At 42.5% G+C, this 18,366-nt stretch overlaps 1 protein-coding gene across 3 annotated transcripts in view; it reads left to right on the plus strand.

Annotated features, from left to right (window-relative positions):
- The first annotated feature begins 662 nt into the window (after nucleotides 1-662).
- The window catches only part of IFT172 (intraflagellar transport 172), a 30,924-nt gene continuing 13,220 nt past the window's right edge, over nucleotides 663-18,366 (plus strand). The window contains exons 1-18 of one of the 3 annotated variants that reach the window (XR_008995904.1): nucleotides 663-1,096; nucleotides 3,675-3,818; nucleotides 4,040-4,152; nucleotides 4,564-4,603; nucleotides 4,906-4,971; nucleotides 5,176-5,255; nucleotides 5,454-5,541; nucleotides 6,343-6,557; nucleotides 7,953-8,076; nucleotides 8,479-8,574; nucleotides 9,491-9,652; nucleotides 10,000-10,053; nucleotides 10,280-10,383; nucleotides 10,547-10,632; nucleotides 13,448-13,560; nucleotides 14,354-14,521; nucleotides 16,978-17,114; nucleotides 17,347-17,454. Coding sequence is in view for 2 of the 3 variants with exons in the window: in XM_036903525.2 (XP_036759420.2) it covers nucleotides 1,058-1,096; nucleotides 3,675-3,818; nucleotides 4,040-4,152; nucleotides 4,564-4,603; nucleotides 4,906-4,971; nucleotides 5,176-5,255; nucleotides 5,454-5,541; nucleotides 6,343-6,557; nucleotides 7,953-8,076; nucleotides 8,479-8,574; nucleotides 9,491-9,652; nucleotides 10,000-10,053; nucleotides 10,280-10,383; nucleotides 10,547-10,632; nucleotides 13,448-13,560; nucleotides 14,354-14,521; nucleotides 16,978-17,114; nucleotides 17,347-17,454 (1,937 nt within the window). In the remaining variant the exon portion in view is untranslated. The remainder of the gene's footprint in view (nucleotides 1,097-3,674; nucleotides 3,819-4,039; nucleotides 4,153-4,563; nucleotides 4,604-4,905; nucleotides 4,972-5,175; nucleotides 5,256-5,453; nucleotides 5,542-6,342; nucleotides 6,558-7,952; nucleotides 8,077-8,478; nucleotides 8,575-9,490; nucleotides 9,653-9,999; nucleotides 10,054-10,279; nucleotides 10,384-10,546; nucleotides 10,633-13,447; nucleotides 13,561-14,353; nucleotides 14,522-16,977; nucleotides 17,115-17,346; nucleotides 17,455-18,366) is intronic. The other 2 variants (XM_036903525.2, XM_036903524.2) reach the window with 2 other exon arrangements.

Raw genomic sequence — 18,366 nt, forward strand, 5'->3', positions numbered from 1 at the left:
TCTCCATCTCTCTGGTATAAGAAATTAGAACCAATAATTCTGAAAGGGACCCCAATCGAAACAAAGATCAAGAAGAAATTATCTTTTCTTCTTTACCAAACTCCAACCCTCAGTGTCTTAACCTTAACCAATCAGGTGGGGCAAGCTTTAGTTTGCCGTCTGTCCTGGACCGGAAAAGCATCCTGATCTAAGCAGCAGTCTTTAATCCATGTTATCAGATTCTTAAGTAGGATTTGGCCACTGGTACCAAAAACACGCATTTCTCACACTCTGGACACACCATCATTTCTTGGAATGGGAATGTCACAGGGTATTGTAGCATAGCAGGGAGACGGAGCTAGGAGCTGAGAAGGAATATAAAGGGTGTTTAAATGCACCTGCCTGGGCTCAATTCCAGTTCGGTCCTTGACTGTTAGCTTGGGCAAGTGACCTCTCTAATCCTGAGTCTCCTGTTACGCAAAATAGGACTGATAATGCTACCCCCTTCAAGAGGTGAACTGGAGATTAAATGAGATGATGAATGTACAACATTGCACTTTACCTGGCAGACAAATACTGAGTAGTCACTGTTAGCTATCATTATTTACCTTGTGATCCCGTTCAAGTTATATGACTTATTTGGGTTAAATTCCGTCAACTGTAAAAAGCCTGTGATAGCAACTGTCCTGCTTCTCTCCAGGTTATGAGGATTAAAAGAACGCACTCAACCACGCGTACGTACATCGAAGAGAGAAAGCAGTTACGAAGAACGCGGAGTTTGCGGAAGGCTGGTGGGCGCGGCTTGAGTTTGGTTTGCATGCAGCAATGGGATTGGTCGAGGAGAGAGTTCGTCAAGTCTTCTCGGGGCGCGGGGTCGGGGTGTGGGTGAAGTCCCACCCTAGATCTCACTGCGCCTGCGCACGTTCTGTTTGCTACGCCGCCAACCTACGTGATGACCTTGCGAAGTAGGTTGCGCTGTGGTTGCGTTTACGTCAGTGGCTGTCGCTGCGGCTGCGTGGCGGGTTGTCCAGGTAACCGCGAGAGTTGATGTCTGGTGGCGTCTAGACCGGAGCTCGTCATGCAACTGAAGCACCTGAAGACCCTGCTGAACCCTCAGGTGAGGAGTTGCGTGCCTCTTCCCTCCCCCGCCTGCCTTAACGTTCCAAGCAAAGTGAGGAAACTGAAGTTTAATGATGTTGATGCTGAGCGCCTGCTGTGTGCAAAAGACTGAAGGCTGTAGCAATGATTCCGAATGTGCTTTATCCATACAGTGTTCAGTAGGCAAGATGGACCGCTAACCATCGTGGTTTCCATTCAGTCTCATTTAACATAAGTTGTGTACCAGGCCCGGTGCTGGGGCTCTGAGGGACCCAGTTACTGGCCCTGCCTTAAAGAGGCTCATACTAGAGGGAGAGGCGCACGTGTAAACAATGAACAGACGTCTACACCGAATTAAATAAGCGCTTTAGGTGCAAGCCCCAGAGGGGGAGTGCGGAATACTGCACCATTTGTCCTGATAGTGAAGGTCTCAGATCCAGAAGAGGCTGGCACTGGGGAGGAACCCTTAAAGAAGGTAAAGAAAGGTGGGTTTGGAAGTTAGGAGACCAAAATTTGAGTCCTAGCGTCACCATTACTTTAAATAAATGGCCTGATCCCTCTGACTTTAGCTTTTATACAATCTCTCTGAGCATTCACCCAACTTCATTTGGAAAACGGGAGTAATATTAATAGTAACCTTAGGGGATTTGGGGGGATAATTAGAGGAAGTAATACATAAAGGCCATTTGTAAACTGAAAAGCAGTGTAAAAAGTGGTAGACAAGAGAGAACGACATTCAAAATTCAAAGGACAAAAGAATACAAAGCTAATAAAAATAATGTCTGCCATAACTGAATGTTTAATAGGTACCAAGACAGCATGAGTAAATGAAGATTGTAGTTTATGGAGTCAGACATACAGGGATTTAAATCTTGGTTCTGCCACTTATAAACTGTGTATGTAAACTTAAGCAAAATACTTAACCTTTTTTGTGCCTCTGTTTCCCCACCTGTGAAAGATGCATAATAATAGCATCTACCTCAGACCTATGAGATAAAACAAGATAATGCATCTCAAGCACTTACCAAGATGCCTGGTCCATCATTAAGTGCTTGTTAAGAGTTAGCTATTAGTGTTCTCTTCCCTACCTCATTTCATCCTCACAACAGTCCTGTGAGGTACATATTGCCAAGAAAGAATTGATTTATTATGGGAATCAGAAAGGCTTAAGGAGAATGTGGCATTAAGAGAATAGAAGAAAATTAGAACAAAAGAGAGATGTGCTCATTGCTCATTAAACTGCCCCCTGAATCTGCAATTTAGAAATTTCCTTACCCTAATGGAATAATTGGAAGTGAAATCTTCCTTTGGGCTTCCAAAATTAGATGTCATGATGCAGGAAAGGGCTGAATGCCCAGGCTTGGGCAATGTGATGAAGGAAGATAAGCTACAACCCCCTCAGCCCTTTAACTTAAGTTAATCAGGAGTTAGAGCATGATAAAGGTGATGGTGGACTGGCTATTTTCTGACTTTGGTTTGAGAATTTTGTTGGGGGGGATAAAAAACCTCTTCTATATTTAACTTTGCAAGTAGGTGGATAGAGTGAAAAGGAACAGTGGTTTAGCCAGAGTTCTAGAGCCCATGTAATTTAATCAAACAGTTGGAACTGAAGCTAAATTTTGTATTTCACAGAGGGAAATCCTTAGTGCAGAACCACAGAGGACCAGGCCTGGTGGCATAAAGGGAAAGACATGGCAAGAGTAATTCACTGGGAGATGAGCACTTCTAACTTGAGCTTCTGTGAAATGGATAATTAAGTGGGGGGGGGGGGGACCAAACAAGGTGGCATTGTTCATCCGAAGTCTCAACTAATTATTTGACTGCCCATTCCAGAACTTTCACTGTGTTTCCCTTTCCTATCAAATAAACCCAAAATCCTCAGCCTAGCTTCAGAGACCCTTCTTGAAATGGCCTCAGTCTGTTTTTCCTGCCTTACCTCCTCTATTCTGCTATTTACAAGATCCTTTCAGCCAAGTTAAATGACTGTTTCTTGACCAGAACTTGCCTCTGCTCATGCCATTCCTTCCACCTCAGATAATTTCCCCACTCAACTGCATCCATTCTGAAAAGCTTAGTGTTGATCAGTTAAAAAGTAATTTCTGTCTTTTCCAGACTATTACTGTACTTTGCACGTGCCTCTCTTATGAGACTTTTCCTGTTTTTGCACCATCTTATTAGTCTGGGGTAGGGACCATGTTTTGCTCTTTGTCTTCCTCTCAGCCCTGGGCCAAGTGCCTTTCTCAATGAGGTACTCCAAAAATATCAGTTGAATGAATGGCTAAAGACCAAAACTTGTCAGACCAGTTGAATTTATTCAGACCTGGGGTATGAGGGAACAAGGAGACCATTGTAGGGACTCAGTGGTTGATTTAGCATGCCACTTCTTAGTGCATTTGCCTTATGGGTTACTAGAAGCACCTGGTTCTCACAGTCCTCGGTTTTATAGCTTTGGAGACCAGATGGATTGTGGACATCTCTTTGCTTTAAGTACTGTGATAGGAGGAAAATTGACCAAAGTCACACTAGAACTAATGGAACTAGAAATGTTTTGACAGTCTAGACCCCGAGTTTATTTTTGCCCCCCATTGCCCCTGCAGGATGGAGCTGCCAAGGTGACCTGCATGGCTTGGTCCCAGAATAATGCCAAGTTTGCTGTCTGCACAGTGGACCGAGTAGTGCTGCTATATGATGAGCATGGGGAGCGGAGAGATAAATTCTCCACCAAGCCAGCTGACATGAAGGTGAAGGGAGTATTGATGTGTACCTTAACTTGTCAAGGGGGGGTTTTATGAAGCTTGGGAAGGTCCTAACCCACTTTCTAGTCATAGGCATAGGAAATGGCCTGCACCTCCTTTTCTCAGTATAAATCTCTCAAGCTTGTTACAGTGAAACATGCAACCTTTTCTTCTTTTTTCTTGTTCATATGACTCATTTCTTTTTCTTTTCATTTTTGAACTCTTAGTATGGCAGGAAGAGCTATATGGTGAAGGGCATGGCTTTTTCTCCTGATTCCACTAAAATTGCCATAGGACAGACTGACAACATCATCTATGTCTACAAGATTGGAGAAGATTGGTGAGGATAGACCTTGGGAGATGGGGTGGCTCCGAAAAGAAGAGGAAGGCAGGAAGAAGTGCTCACTGGGGAGGGAAATAAAGAGGCTGAGGAGCCAAGCTGGGGCATGGAAGGTGGAGGCTTTCCGGGTCTGATTTTGCTCCCTATCTTTGCCCCACGTGTTCTGCGATCCTATCCCTGGAGGAATCCAACCAGGGTCACATGGAGGCCCTGTGAGATCCTGGGGAGCCCCAGGTGATGTAGCATCTTTGTCATCATTCCAAAGATACTCAGGTTCCTCCATGTGCCTCCTTTCAGGGCTCCTGCACAATAGTAGGAAACACTAGTTGGCTAGGGAAGGTATCTGCTCTTTCTTTCCAATTTACTTATGGAAGTGATTTTTAATATACTTTCCCTCCTTTTATTTGGCAGGGGTGACAAGAAAGTCATCTGTAACAAGTTCATCCAGACGGTAAAGTTCTGACCAGTGCCTGGGAGAGTAGGATGTACAAACATGTGTCAGTATATCTGCTTGTAAATGCAACCACGAGCTGCATTTTTTAATGTCTGAATTTTGTTTTCCTTCTGCAAGGATGGTGCCACCTGGCTGCTCATCCTCATCCACTCTTCCTCTTAAGAGCCAGTTGTGTCCACCCTATAGGCAGCTGGGGTGGTGGCGTGTGGTGGGGCATTCAGGTTGTTCAGATTCAGGTTGTTATAAATGTGCTAGCCTACATGGACAGCATTTTCTTTTTCATTATTTCTTTCTTTCAGAGTGCTGTTACTTGTCTACAGTGGCCAGCAGAGCACATGATTGTCTTTGGACTGGCTGAAGGGAAGGTAAAGGAAGGACGAGAAACACAAGAAAGGTTTAAGTGGGGATAATCGTTTTGGAGAGAGGAATATGGTTCATCTTCTCCCTTAGAGTCAAGCTGTGTACTGGGGGAGAATAAATAGAGACCAGTTTTTTCTTTTTCTTTCCTTAGGACCTGGGTGAAATTGAAAGTAGCCTAACCAGATTTATGTCCATTCTCCCATTTTCAGGTTCGTTTAGCAAATACTAAAACTAATAAATCATCCACCATCTATGGGACAGATTCTTACGTGGTGTCACTGACAACAAAGTGAGTAAGGAAGCATGTCATCCCAAGGACTCGGACATGGTGGGAGAAGCTGTGGGGATGTCTGGACCGGGAGGTCATCGTGTGGGAGGTGGGGAGGACTGGTGGCAGGTAGGGTAGTGCATGACAGAGAAAGGGCACTTCCTTGGTGAGACAGAATAATCTCTTCCTATATCTCTCTACTTTTTTTCCCTTTTTTAGTTGCTCTGGGAAAGGAATTCTCTCTGGTCATGCAGATGGCACCATTGTTAGGTATTTCTTTGATGATGAAGGCTCTGGAGAGTCACAGGTGTGGATAAAGGACGCTCTGGGATAGTAGAGAAGCAAGTCCGAGGGCCACCATTGGGGAGGGTGGGTATTAAGGACTTAGATTGAGGTGCTGGTGGAGCGAGACGCAGGGAGAGAGAGAGCTACATGTGGCCACAGGGGAGTTGGGAGACCAGAGCGCACTATTTATTGGAAAGAGTGAATCAGTTTGAAGGCACATTGAGAGGCAAGTAAAGACTAAGAGTAGCAAAAAGTGGAAATTATTTTCACTTGTGTAAAACACATTTATATAAATTTATTGAAAAAGAAGGTTGTTTACTCTTGAAAGGGAAAAGGGGAAAGATGGGTGATAAAAGGAACATTCACATTTTCCTCTATATCATTCTCTATTGTTTGAATCATTTACATTAAGAATTACTTGTGTAATAACTTAATTACATTTATCCCTACTCAAAAAAAAAAAAAAAAGAAAGAGAGCCATATGCTTTCTCCCTGTGTGTCTACACAGCATTGGTTAACGTGTAGGACACCTCCTTTTGGGGGGCCTTATTAAATGCATATTAAAGTCTTTTGAGATTTCCTCTTGAGCACAAGGTCAATAAGTGGGTATAGATGTCATATGTACGTGTGTGAGTGTAAGACAGAAAGAGAGACCATTTGTGAAGTCTTCTAGATTAGGATGTGTTGGGGTGGGAAAATGTTGGAATAAAAATTCCTGCGGAGTAGGATGATCAGAGAAACTGTGCTGGGTGCTAGGAATGAGAAATCACCAGGGTGAAGTCCTCAGAGTCAGAGTAATTGAAACCCTCTACTTCTGTTTTAGGGGAAATTGGTTAACCACCCGTGCCCACCCTATGCCTTGGCTTGGGCAACCAACAGCATTGTGGCTGCAGGCTGTGATCGGAGGATTGTGGCCTATGGGAAGGAAGGCCATGTGCTACAAACTTTTGATTATAGCCGGGATCCTCAGGAGCGGGAGTTCACCACAGCTGTAGCGAGTCCTGGGGGCCAATCTGTTGTGCTGGGAAGTTATGACAGGTGGGTCCCCTTTCCAGTTGCATCTTCTTCCTACTTTACCTGTGTACACTCTTTGCTTCAACCCAGTTATTCTCAACCAGAGTTAACACTGGATCAGAATCAAGTGTATGCTGAAAGAGGTTCTCAGGGTTTAATTCATCCATTTGCCTCTTCCTGTCCTCACCATCCATTGGCACACTGGCAGTTCCAAAATGCACCATGCTCTGTGTCTCTGGGATTCCACAGAAGACTTCATCTCCACTTCCTTTGTGTTCCTGTTGCCCCTTTTCAGCCCACTGGCTTAGTGTTTATTACATTGTATTATTCTTTGGTGTTTGTATCTGACTTAATTGAAGAGCCTTGGAGAAGAGGACCACCTGTTCATGTTTTTATCTCCAGTGCCTGATTAGCATCTAGTACAAGATATATGTGCAAACATTTGGGTGAATATATGATGGAACAGTAGATAAATAGCTAGGGTCTGAGGCCCAGCATGTCCTTGGAGCACTTTTAGCCCCAGCTTTGTCAGTCTTGTCTTTCTGTCCCCTTCAGTCTCATACGTGTCTCTTCCTTACTTTCTTCTCTGTTTCCTACCATTCGTCTTTTCTTTATCCTTATTTCTCCATTTCTATCAACTCATTTTTCTCACTAACCATAATCTCCTTTTGTTCTCGCCATTCCCATCACTCTTAACTGCACTTGACTTTTGATTTGATTTTCCCAACTTTCTTCCTTTGAATTTTTCTGTCCTGTCCCACAAGACTCCCTAGCTTGTCTGTTCTCTTTTCCTTTCTTCTCTGACATAACAAGACTAATTTCCTTCAGTTTCCAGCTTTCACTCTTTTGCTCAGTTTCAGTTTCACAGTTTTCACTTTTTTGCTCAGCCTCCATGTCTTCTTTTTTTAAATTTTTATTAAGGTATTATTGATATACACTCTTATGAAGGTTTCACATGCAAAAACAATGTGGCTACTACATTTACCCATATTATCAAGTCCCCACCCATACCCCAATGCAGTCACTGTCCATCAGTGCAGCAAGATGCCACAGATCCACTATGTGCCTTCTCTGTGCTACACTGTTCTCCCCGTGACCCCCCACACCATGTGTACTGAACATAATACCCCTCCATCCCCTCCTCCCTCCCTCCCACCCACCCTCCCACACCCCTCCCCTTTGGTAACCACTAGTTCCTTCTTGGAGTCTCTGAGTCTGCTGCTATTGTGTTCCTTCAGTTTTGCTTCATTGTTATACTCCACAAATGAGGGAAATCATTTGCCACTTGTCTTTCTCCACCTGGCTTATTTCACTGAGCATAATACCCTTTAGTTCCATCCATGTTGTTGCAAATGGTAGGATTTGTTTCTTTCTTATGTCAGCCTCCATGTCTTCTAAAAGCCACATACTTAATTTCAGACTTCGGGTGCTTAACTGGAGCCCTCGAAGAAGCATCTGGGAAGAGGCAAAGCCCAAGGAGATTGCCAACTTATACACTGTCACTGCCTTGGCCTGGAAGCGGGATGGCTCACGACTGTGTGCGGTGTGTTACTAACAACCCTGTTCTGCATTGGTGACTTTCTCCACACTAGGAAGAATCCTGCCTTATCGTAAAGCACTCTCTCCTGACACTAGAGAATCTCTTCTTATCTTTTGACCCCAGCCTAAGAATCTGATATTAAAGGAAGGGAAGAGAAATTCATACTTTATTGGAGACCAAAAGGGTCAGAGTTGCGTAGGCATGCCTCACTTCCCCTTACACTATGTGATGCCCTTGAGTCCTGTGACTGCCGCCTCTTCCTTTCTGGTACTTCCCAAAACTACTAGCACCTTTACTGCCAGCTCTGCTCTGGAGTTTAGGACTAGGTTTTGAGAGTGTCTTTACATACTATGCCCATGCCTGTGACTATGCACGTTACCCTTTATTCTGCCACTTCCCTCCTAGGGCACACTCTGTGGTGGAGTGGAACAGTTTGACTGCTGCCTCCGAAGGAGCATTTACAGAAACAAGTTTGAGGTGACATATGTGGGACCTAGCCAGGTAAGCAGCTGATAGCCTGCTGCACCAAGGTCTTGCCATGGCTCCTTCAACCTTGCAGTATCTCCGTTCCTTCTGGGCACAGCCACGGTGTCAGACTTAACTTCTGGCAGAGCTGTTCCAGGGAGCAGAATGTGTCAGGGCAGCTCTCTGGCAGCAGCTTCCCTGCCGCAGCTCTCCCAGCTTATTACGAGAAAGGGTTTTAACACCAAACCTAAGGAGAACAGAGTGTGCCACTACATCTTCCCTGTTTAAAACTTCTCTACCTATCTGCTGTCACCTGGGGAAGTTGACAAATAAGATTACAAGGATGAATTCTGTCATTTTAGGGCTCCTGAACTCTTTATGTATAATACTAATTTTAGTTCTTCAGCCTACTTTTCTCTTTTCTCTACCTCTATCCTCTTTTCCTTCCAAATGTTATTAATTGGTTCCTTCATTCTTTCATTTTCTGTAGCAACATTTATCCATTATCTATGTGTCAGCTCTATTAGGCATAAAGAATACAAAGATAATTATCTGTAATACATTATCTTTTAATTGAGGGGGTCATTCTAGCAAAAGAGAGAGACATATCAAAAAATAACATAGTACACTGTGGTAAAAGTTATCATAAAGGTTTGTACAAAGGAACATAGGGAGACTGATCATTTTTAGCCCATGGAACCTGCCAGGCTATATTGGTACAGCAATGTAGAATCATGATTGTGAGCATCAAAAGAGATAATACATGAAAGCATTTCATAAATAGTAAAGCACTACCTAAATGTGAGGTGCCATTATTACCAACAGTATCCTAGGCCAGGTGAAGAAACTTGGGTAGCTTTGTTTAGCACTGTGGAGGTGGGCAAAGGGCATAGCACATTCACCCCTCCTTTGCGGGGGAAGCCTGGGATGCTCAGATTTGTCCCTTACCAAGGTGATTGTGAAGAACCTGTCATCGGGCACCCGAGTGGTACTCAAGTCACACTACGGCTATGAGGTGGAAGAGGTGAAAATCCTGGGAAAGGAGCGTTACCTGGTGGCCCACACATCAGACACACTGCTGCTAGGGGACCTGAATACTAATCGCCTCAGCGAGGTAGGAACCAAAGTGAAGGGGTGGGGAATGAGGCCCCTTGAGTTGCTAATTCAGGAAAGCCTGGGTCCCCGGGGGAAAGATCTCCATGGGAAGTTCCACCATTCTGGTGCTGGGGACCTGGTTTCAGGGAGTGAGACCCAGGAGGTTTAGATCCCTGGAAGATGAATAACTGTGGTTGGACTGATTGTATACCATCTCTCAGAAACACAGGGACTAGGGCAGTGTCTGACACAGTATCTCTTTTGTGCAGTGTCCAGCCTTCCCAAACTCAGCCTCCCTCCCACCCTGTCATTCGTTCAGTGGATAGTGATCCATGTTGTTCCTTATGTCTGCTCCTCTCTTTATAGGTAGCTTGGCAGGGATCCGGTGGCAATGAGAAGTATTTCTTTGAAAATGAAAATGTGAGTAGAGCTTGATTCACTGTCTTGAGAAGCTGCTAGTTCCTTATCAGAAGGATGGCAAGTAGCAAGGGTTAGAGGAGACAGCATATAAATGGGGAGGGTGAAACAGGCAGAGGAACAGAGTGAAGAGAACGGTGGGAGTCACACTGAACTGAGTATGCCTACCTCTACTGTTTTTCTCTTTCTTCACGCAACCTTTCCACCATATAATCCCATTCATCCCCAGGTATGCATGATCTTCAATGCTGGAGAGCTAACCCTGGTGGAATATGGAAGTAATGATACCCTGGGTTCTGTACGTACTGAATTCATGAACCCCCACCTCATCAGGTAACCCCACAAGGTTCTCTAAATTTTTGAATCCAGAAGAATTTTCTTTTTGACTACTCATGCCTGTGTCCTCAGGTTAATCTAAAAACTTCATCCTGTGTGGTACTTCAAAGCCCTTGATAAACTTCCCACCTGCCTAAGCCCATTTTGCTTTGTGTTTCAGTGTCCGTATTAATGAGAGACATCAGCAAGGAATGGAAGATAATAAGAAATTGGCTTATCTTGTTGACATTAAGACTATTGCTATAGGTAAGACTCTCTCATAATTTTAATAACAAAATAGACATTTATAGTGTACTTCCATATCACAGAATTGTGTCCATTGAAGAATCCAGGGCTCTCAGATACTCCAGGTAAATGTGTGACCCCACTCTTAAACAGTAGAGATGTGAAATGTCAAGATCTGTATGTGTGTGTTTCTATGTCTAGATGTCCAGTTATAGATACATGGGTGCATATATAGGTTTGCCCATAAAATTATTCATGTTCTCTAGACATGGACCTTAGGACTGGAGAATTGTGAATTGTAGAGAAGAACCATTAGCAAATTTATGGATTTTCCTGTTTAGACTTTACAGGATCATAGACTCTTAGAACTGGAAGCAGCCTTATTTTCTGTATAGTTTGTCATTAGTAATTAGTAATGACAAATTTCATATACATTTCACAAATGTTTGCATTTGTAAATCTTTATATACTAATAGTTAATCTTTTATCATAAAATGTTTCAAACATAGGAAAAATGTATAGAATATAACATAGTATTCTCTACAAAGTATAGAGAAAAACATATTCATATAGCATACTTGTTAAGAACAAGGCTCTGGAATCTAACCTCCCCACTTCCCTATGTAGTACCTGTGTGATCTTAGGAAGTTACTTAACCTTTCTTTTTGTATCTCAATTTACTCATCCACAAAATGGGCATTAAAAATAGCACCTACCTCATATGAAAAGCACCTAGACCAGTGCCTGGCACATAACAAATGCTTAATAAATGTTAGCTATTAATAATAATGCTAATATTATTATTACTTGTGTACCCATAGTCCAGTTCTGTCAGATCCTACTATTTCATTATATTTACCTTGGATCTTTTATCTCTTCTCTTATTCTCTGACATTTAAGTTGGTTTTACACTGTATAGTGTTTCAATTCTGTAGTACTTATATCTAGAATGGAATTGCTAAATCATAGAAGAGGTATGTCTCCAATTTCACTAAATATTTCCAAATTGCTCTCCAAAGAGGTTGTACCAATTTGCATTCCTCCTGGCAGTTGCAGTTCCTGTTGTTCTACATCCTCTCCAACGCTTGGAATTGTGTGACTTTATAAGTTGGCTCAATCTGATGTATGTGAAACATCTCATTGTATTAATTTTGTTGTTGTTCGTTCATTTGTTTTGTTGGCCGTTTGGACTTCTGCGAGTTGCCAGTGCTTATCCCTTGCCCATTTTTAAAATCAGGTTTTCTCTATCCTGTTGACTTGAAGGAGTTCTCTGCATGTGCACATACAGACTTTGATGGCCATTTGCATTGCAGATATTTCCTTGGTCTGTGGCTTATCTTTTCTCTGCTTTTCAGCATCTTTAAGTGTTCAGACATTTTTAATTTTAATGTCGTCCATTTTATCACTTTTTAAGAAATAGTTTGTGATTTCTGAGGTCTTATTTAAGAAATTATTTCCTACTCCCTCCCTCCTGTATTTTAACATTTTTAAATTTTGCTTTTCACCTGGGATTTATTTTTATGTATAATATAGGTAGGGATCTAATTTTATTTTTTTCCATATGTTTAACCATTTATTGGAAGTCTATTTATTCTTGACCCGCTGATTTGTAATGTCATCTCATAAGTCAAGTTTCCATATACATATAGGTCTGTTCTTAAGATATTTTTACATTCTATGAATTTCATATTTCACATCAGATTGCTGAGCTCAGAAATCTGTCTGTAATGGAAAAAGTAACAGTCCAAAGGCCTCAGTTCCAGTGGCAGTAATGAGCTGTGAGACTTTGGGCAAGTCACCTTACTTTTTAGGTCTTATCTTCAGTGTATATAAAACAAACTGAGTTCCTTTTTAGAACTAACCCCTTTGAATATCTAATGAAAATCATAGATCCTTTCCCAGAAAAAATATATATACTCACAATTTTGTATATACTCTCAGGTGCTCACAGAAATAGGGTCCCCACAGTTCTAGCATTCTATGAATCTGCTTATAATTGGGACATTAAGACAGCTTTGTCATTTTGCTTGTGTGAAATAAAATTTCATTTTTAAGTTATCTTTCCAGTTGTACACATTAGCTAGCATTTGGCCTTTAGCTTCAGCATATCTAACAAAGGCAGGACATTGCTTATTAATAATTCATATCAATAAGAGTTGTAGATGGGCTTTGTTTCAGAGACTCCCTGAAAGCTTCCTAGCCAACCCTGAGTGGTCTGTGATCATTTCTTATATTGTCTGCAAAATTCAAACCAGCCTATAATATTTATTTTCTTACTGACCAGCCTAATTTTAGTCAGAGGTTCTTCCTATTTTGTCTGTGTTCCATCACCACCATTTGCCCCTCAGTGCTCTTACATTATAGGCACCAAACACACGGGTAAGTCCTTGGAGCAAACGTGATCATCAGGGTAATTTCATCAATCAGCTTTCTTTCACTGTGTGCTGTAATTGGGGCTCATCCTTGATGTGCTCTGTGCTGCCTTGCAGAGGATTTCATGAGTAATATAAGACAGTTGCTCTGTAGTTCTGATCTGCTATGAGACAACTCAGAGAGTCCCAGACAGGAATCATGTTTCTTGATGAGTCTGTACCTTCTGAGTTAACTACAGTGTTAAACAAAACCTCTACAATTTCAGAAGAAACCCAGTATCTTAAGCATCCTAGCAAAATTAGGTTGTATTAGCCATTTGCATTCCTCAGTGACATACTCCAAACTGATGCAACATTCTTAAAGGCCAACATGATTGTAAAGCCAGACTTTTGCAGTCTATCTCAATCCCTGTATATGGTTATGAGGAATCTCTCTTCTTAACCCTGTCTCCTTTACTTTGTAGTGGATCTGATTGGTGGCTACAACATTGGCACCATCAGCCATGAGAGCCGGGTGGATTGGCTGGAACTTAATGAGACTGGACACAAGCTTCTCTTCAGAGACCGGAAACTTCGCGTGAGGAGGGTTACTGAAGCCTTAGCCATTTCAAGGATTAGTCCATAGAGGATGTGGGAGGCAGGATGACGTAATTTCTTGGTGTATGCCATTAGCATGGCAGAACACACAAGAACAATCAATATTCTGTGTCTGATATCACCACCCATCCTATATTACCTTGAGATTGTTTCACAGTGGCACCAAAGTCAAGAGGGTGAATCTTGGAATTGGTTTCTCTCCTACTGTACATACGTCTGTGCCCTTGTGAAACCTCCTTACCCTGCATTCTTTCTCATGCCTGGCTGACCTTTACCCATTCCTACGGCTCCAGTATTCTTCAGCCACACTTAGCTGACAACACTGAAGCTCTCTTGAGGACAGTATTCCCTGGCCCCTTATTGATTCTGACCTACTGTGGTATCACCAAAGAGTTCAACTTCAGAGGCAAAGGGACTCTCTGGAGGTTTTTCATTGCATTTTCATTGTGATATGAAAACCACATCACAAATTTCCAGACCATTTAATTTGTCTGGTGGCCTTACTTCTGTAATCCAGTCTGATAACTCTGGCCCAGAGTTCTTCTAAGAATGAAAGTCTGACCTTCACCTGAAATAATTGCCTTTATTTAGCCAGAGTCAGGATATATCAACTTAGCATAAATTTCAAGGGTTGCAGACCAATAAGCTTTGAAATTCAGCATGCACCTGACTGGTGGGTTAGCTTACCACATTTCACCGTTAGGGAAATGGTCAGGATTAGAGTATTCCCCATGTCACTTTCTTATTGTGCTATCTACCTCTTTCTTCTTCAGTTGCAACTATATGATATTGAAAGCTGCTCTAAGACAATGATCCTCAACTTCTGCTCCTACGTGCAGTGGGTCCCTGGAAGTGATGTGCTGGTAGCTCAGAATCAAAACAACTTGTGTGTGTGGTACAACATTGAGGCACCTGAGAGGGTCACCATGTCCTCTATCAGGGTATGTCAACACCAGGGCATCTTAGACATAGGGTTGATTAATTCAAGCTGATTGAGTCCTGAGGAGACGCTAAAGGTTATTTGGTGTTCTCTGTCCACCACCCATAGTCTCTCTGATGGAGATGGCAAGTAAAGCTTTAGACTCCTTCCCCACAGTGGACCAGGCCCCCAAACCATACTTGTTGAGATTCCTGACATTTTTTCAGACTCTTGGAGTATGGGTTTCTATTACAGTGGCCTGGAAATTCACCAAGTCATAATGAGGTGTTCCCTTAGGCTGGAAGATCCCCAATAAGAGGGGCCATTCTTTCACTTCCTGTATGCTGATTCTGTTATAAAACATTCAGAGTTCCTTTTTTCTCAGATCGCAGATTGGACCCTCTCTCTTGTCCCACCACATCACACACATTCAAATAATCTTCCAAACTCTGGGAGGAGCCTATGAAAATAGAGAAGAGAGGCTCCCACGAAGCCTAGAATTACTGGCGTGGTGTGGATAGAGCACCTGGTACTTTTCTTTTTGTTCTTCTATATCACTTTTTTTTCACTTTTTTGCTTGGAAGTTATACATTCTATTTCTGTAGCAGTTACCCTTATAAATTTACCATGTACTTAAATTAATAAAGTCAGCCTCTCACCCACCATGCCCCACAAACGGTACAAGGATCTTATCTTTGATTAACCTCCCCTTTGCCATTGTTGTCCAGTATTTTAATTCTCTTTTGTTATCCCGAGAGTTAGACGTTATATCTTTATACAGACAGAATTTGTTCAGGTTTACCATCAAGGTGCCAAATGGTACCTTTGTACCTTTTCTCCTTGCATGACAGCCTTCCTTCTGGAGTTACTCTTACTCTTCCTGAAAGAGTCTTTGGATGATAAACACTCAGTTTTTGATTATCTGAAAGTATTTTTATTTAACCTGTTCTTGAAAGATATTTGGACTCATTTCTAGATTCTAGATTGACAGTTAAATTTTTTTAGCCTTTTGCAAGTACTGTCCCATTGACTGACTTCCTTTGTTATTCTGAGGAGTTCGTTAGCAACCTTTTCAGTACAGGTAATGTCTTTTCTCTCTGGCTGCTTTTAAAATCTTTTTCTCATGTGTTTTGTCTCAATATAAATTTCCTTTTATATAGTGGTTGGTATATATTGTGCTCTGGTATTTGTGAGCACACATATTTTCATCAGTATTGAAAATTCCCCAGCCACTGACTCCTCAGACATTGCTTCTTCGCATGCATTCTTTAGTCTCTCCAACAGAACCCTTATTAGGCGTATGTTGGGTTTCTGGTCCTGTCTTTTATGTCTTTTTAGTTTCTTTTGTATTTCCTTTCTCCTTCCCGCTCCATGCTTTATTCTGGGTAATTTCTTAAGATACATCTTTCAGTTCATTAATTCACTTTCATCCTTGTCTAATCTGCTATTTAAATAAACCACCATTGAGCTTTTTACTTCAAAAATTAAGTTTGTCATAGGTTTTATTTATTCCTTTCTCCAGTCTTCCTGGCCATTTTCAATAGTCTCTTGTTCCTTGCTTAATTTTTCATTTCATTTTTAGGTCCTCAAATGTTTCATACATAATTATTTTATATCCGTACCTGCTTTTTCTCATAACTATCATTTTTAATATCTGAAATCCCTAGAGGTCGAAAATTGCTGTTTGTAGTAATTGTTCACTCCTTTAGAGTGGTTTGTTAACTTGTATTTTGGTATTTTTTTTATTGTGAGAATTTTTTTATTTTTCACATGTTATGGTGAATGTAATCTTTTGGAATCCTGGGGACCTAAAATGGGCATGTTTTCTTCCAGAGATGACTTGTGTTTTCATCTGTAGGAATCAGGCATATTAACGACTTTTGTTCCCTTTACTGAAGAGAGGATCCCAGGTGTGAGGGGTCCGCAGATTCGGCCTCCCCATCCTCCCGGAGGACCCAAAGCCTATTCCCCTTGGAGACTGTGTTTGCCCACAGCTCCCTGGCCACTTGTTCACCTTCCATTTTTTTCCTGCTTAGGTTTTTAGCTTAGGGGCATTTTTCTTTTTCTTTGAGCAGGGAGGGTAAGTGAGGGAGTAGGAAGTATTCCTGGTGATTTCTTCAGGTGAACTTAGCAGTGCATTAAAAAGCATGTCCCATGTTTAAGTTGTATTTTAATAAGAGGACCCTTAGGAATACCTAGTCCCAGTACTGCTGGAAGCAAAAGTGGATGCCAAGCTTTGTTAGCTCTCCTCCAGTTGTTAGTATCTTCTTAGCCCTGAGTATACTTTAACCCAAGGATATTACCATTGATAAGGAAGTTTTATCTACTTGCCAGAAGCTAAATGTTAGGAGAACAAGGGCCACTGTAATTCCCTCAGTGTGAGCACTAGGGTTAGGTGAGGGTAGGTCTGTTCTGCAAATGAGTCAGTGGAAACCACTAACCGGAATTTGGGTGGGGTGGTGGGACTGAATTTTACAGGGGGATGTTGTAGGTCTGGAGCGGGGCAGTGGAAAGACCGAGGTGATGGTGACCGAAGGTGTGAGTACAGTTGCCTACACACTGGACGAGGGCCTTATTGAGTTCGGCACAGCCATCGATGACGGCGACTACACTCGGTGAGGGGCCAGGCTGATAACTGGTGAGGTGGGGCAGTCTGGTTCTGAGAGGAGGACCTGAGATGGGGTTGTAAAACTGGCCATATCTGAAAAGGACAAGGGAGGAGATGAGATGAGACAAAAAGGGCAGATAATTGCCTAGCCCTCCTCTCCGCCTACCCACTGCCAGTATTCCTCCGTGTCTTCCTGACCCCAGAAGCATTCCTTGCGCTTTGCTGTCTCCCCTCTCCAGGGCGACAGCCTTCCTGGAGACTCTGGAAATGACCCCAGAAACAGAGGCAATGTGGAAGACCTTGAGTAAACTGGCACTAGAGGCAAGACAGCTACACATTGCTGAGAGGTGAGGTAGACTGTGGAACTGCGGTGCCAGGCAGCTAGGAGGGAGGACCAAGTGGATAGTTTCCCTGTGCGCTGCTCCCAGCCAGTGCTCAGGCCCTGCTTCCTTCCCGTGCTGGCAGATGTCCTAGAACCCTGCCACTGTCCAGTTCCTTCAGACATCCTCCCACCCTAAGGCCTAAGAGTTTTGCCTTGCATTGACTTTGCTTCCCCTTCTTGTAACTAGGTGCCCCTTCAGAGTTTTTAACATTGATATGGATATTCTGAGTATGGTAGAAGAAGGTACTTAATAAATAATTCCTAGAGTTCAAATCTTTTACCAGCTTGTGTAACCTTAGAGAGGTTAACTTAACCTTTCAAAGCCTTGGTTTCTCGATTTTCTCTATGCAAATGGGGATCATAATAGAATTTACCCTGTAGGGTGGTAAGGAAGAATGGTAGTGGTGGTGAACACATGAGAGAATCTGTGCAAAGAGTACACATGTTACATGGTTAGTCAATGTCAACTGCTGCTGTTTGGGCTAGAAGTCATCCTCGATCCCTTTTTTCCCTTGCCCCCCACAGCTAGACTATCAGCAAATCCTAGAGACCCTGTTACAGGTTCTTCAAAACATATCCTGAATCTCTTATTTGTCCAGCTCCACCATTTCCACCCTAGAGACAATCACCACCACCTCCAACCTGAAGTGCTGCAATAGCCTCTAAATTATTCTCACTGATACTGTCCTTACACCCCTACAATCCATTCATCCCATAGCAGCTGAGAGAATTTTTTTAACAAGTAAATTAGATTATGTCATCTTCTTGCCTGGAACCTGCCAGTAGTTTACTATGTGTGTTTAGTATAAAACCTAAACTCCTTGCCTTGTCCTGAGGCCCTATAGTATTTGGCCTCTGCTTCCTTCTCCTACCAGAC

Source organism: Manis pentadactyla, chromosome 2 (assembly GCF_030020395.1).
Source record: "Manis pentadactyla isolate mManPen7 chromosome 2, mManPen7.hap1, whole genome shotgun sequence".
Lineage (NCBI taxonomy): Eukaryota > Metazoa > Chordata > Mammalia > Pholidota > Manidae > Manis > Manis pentadactyla.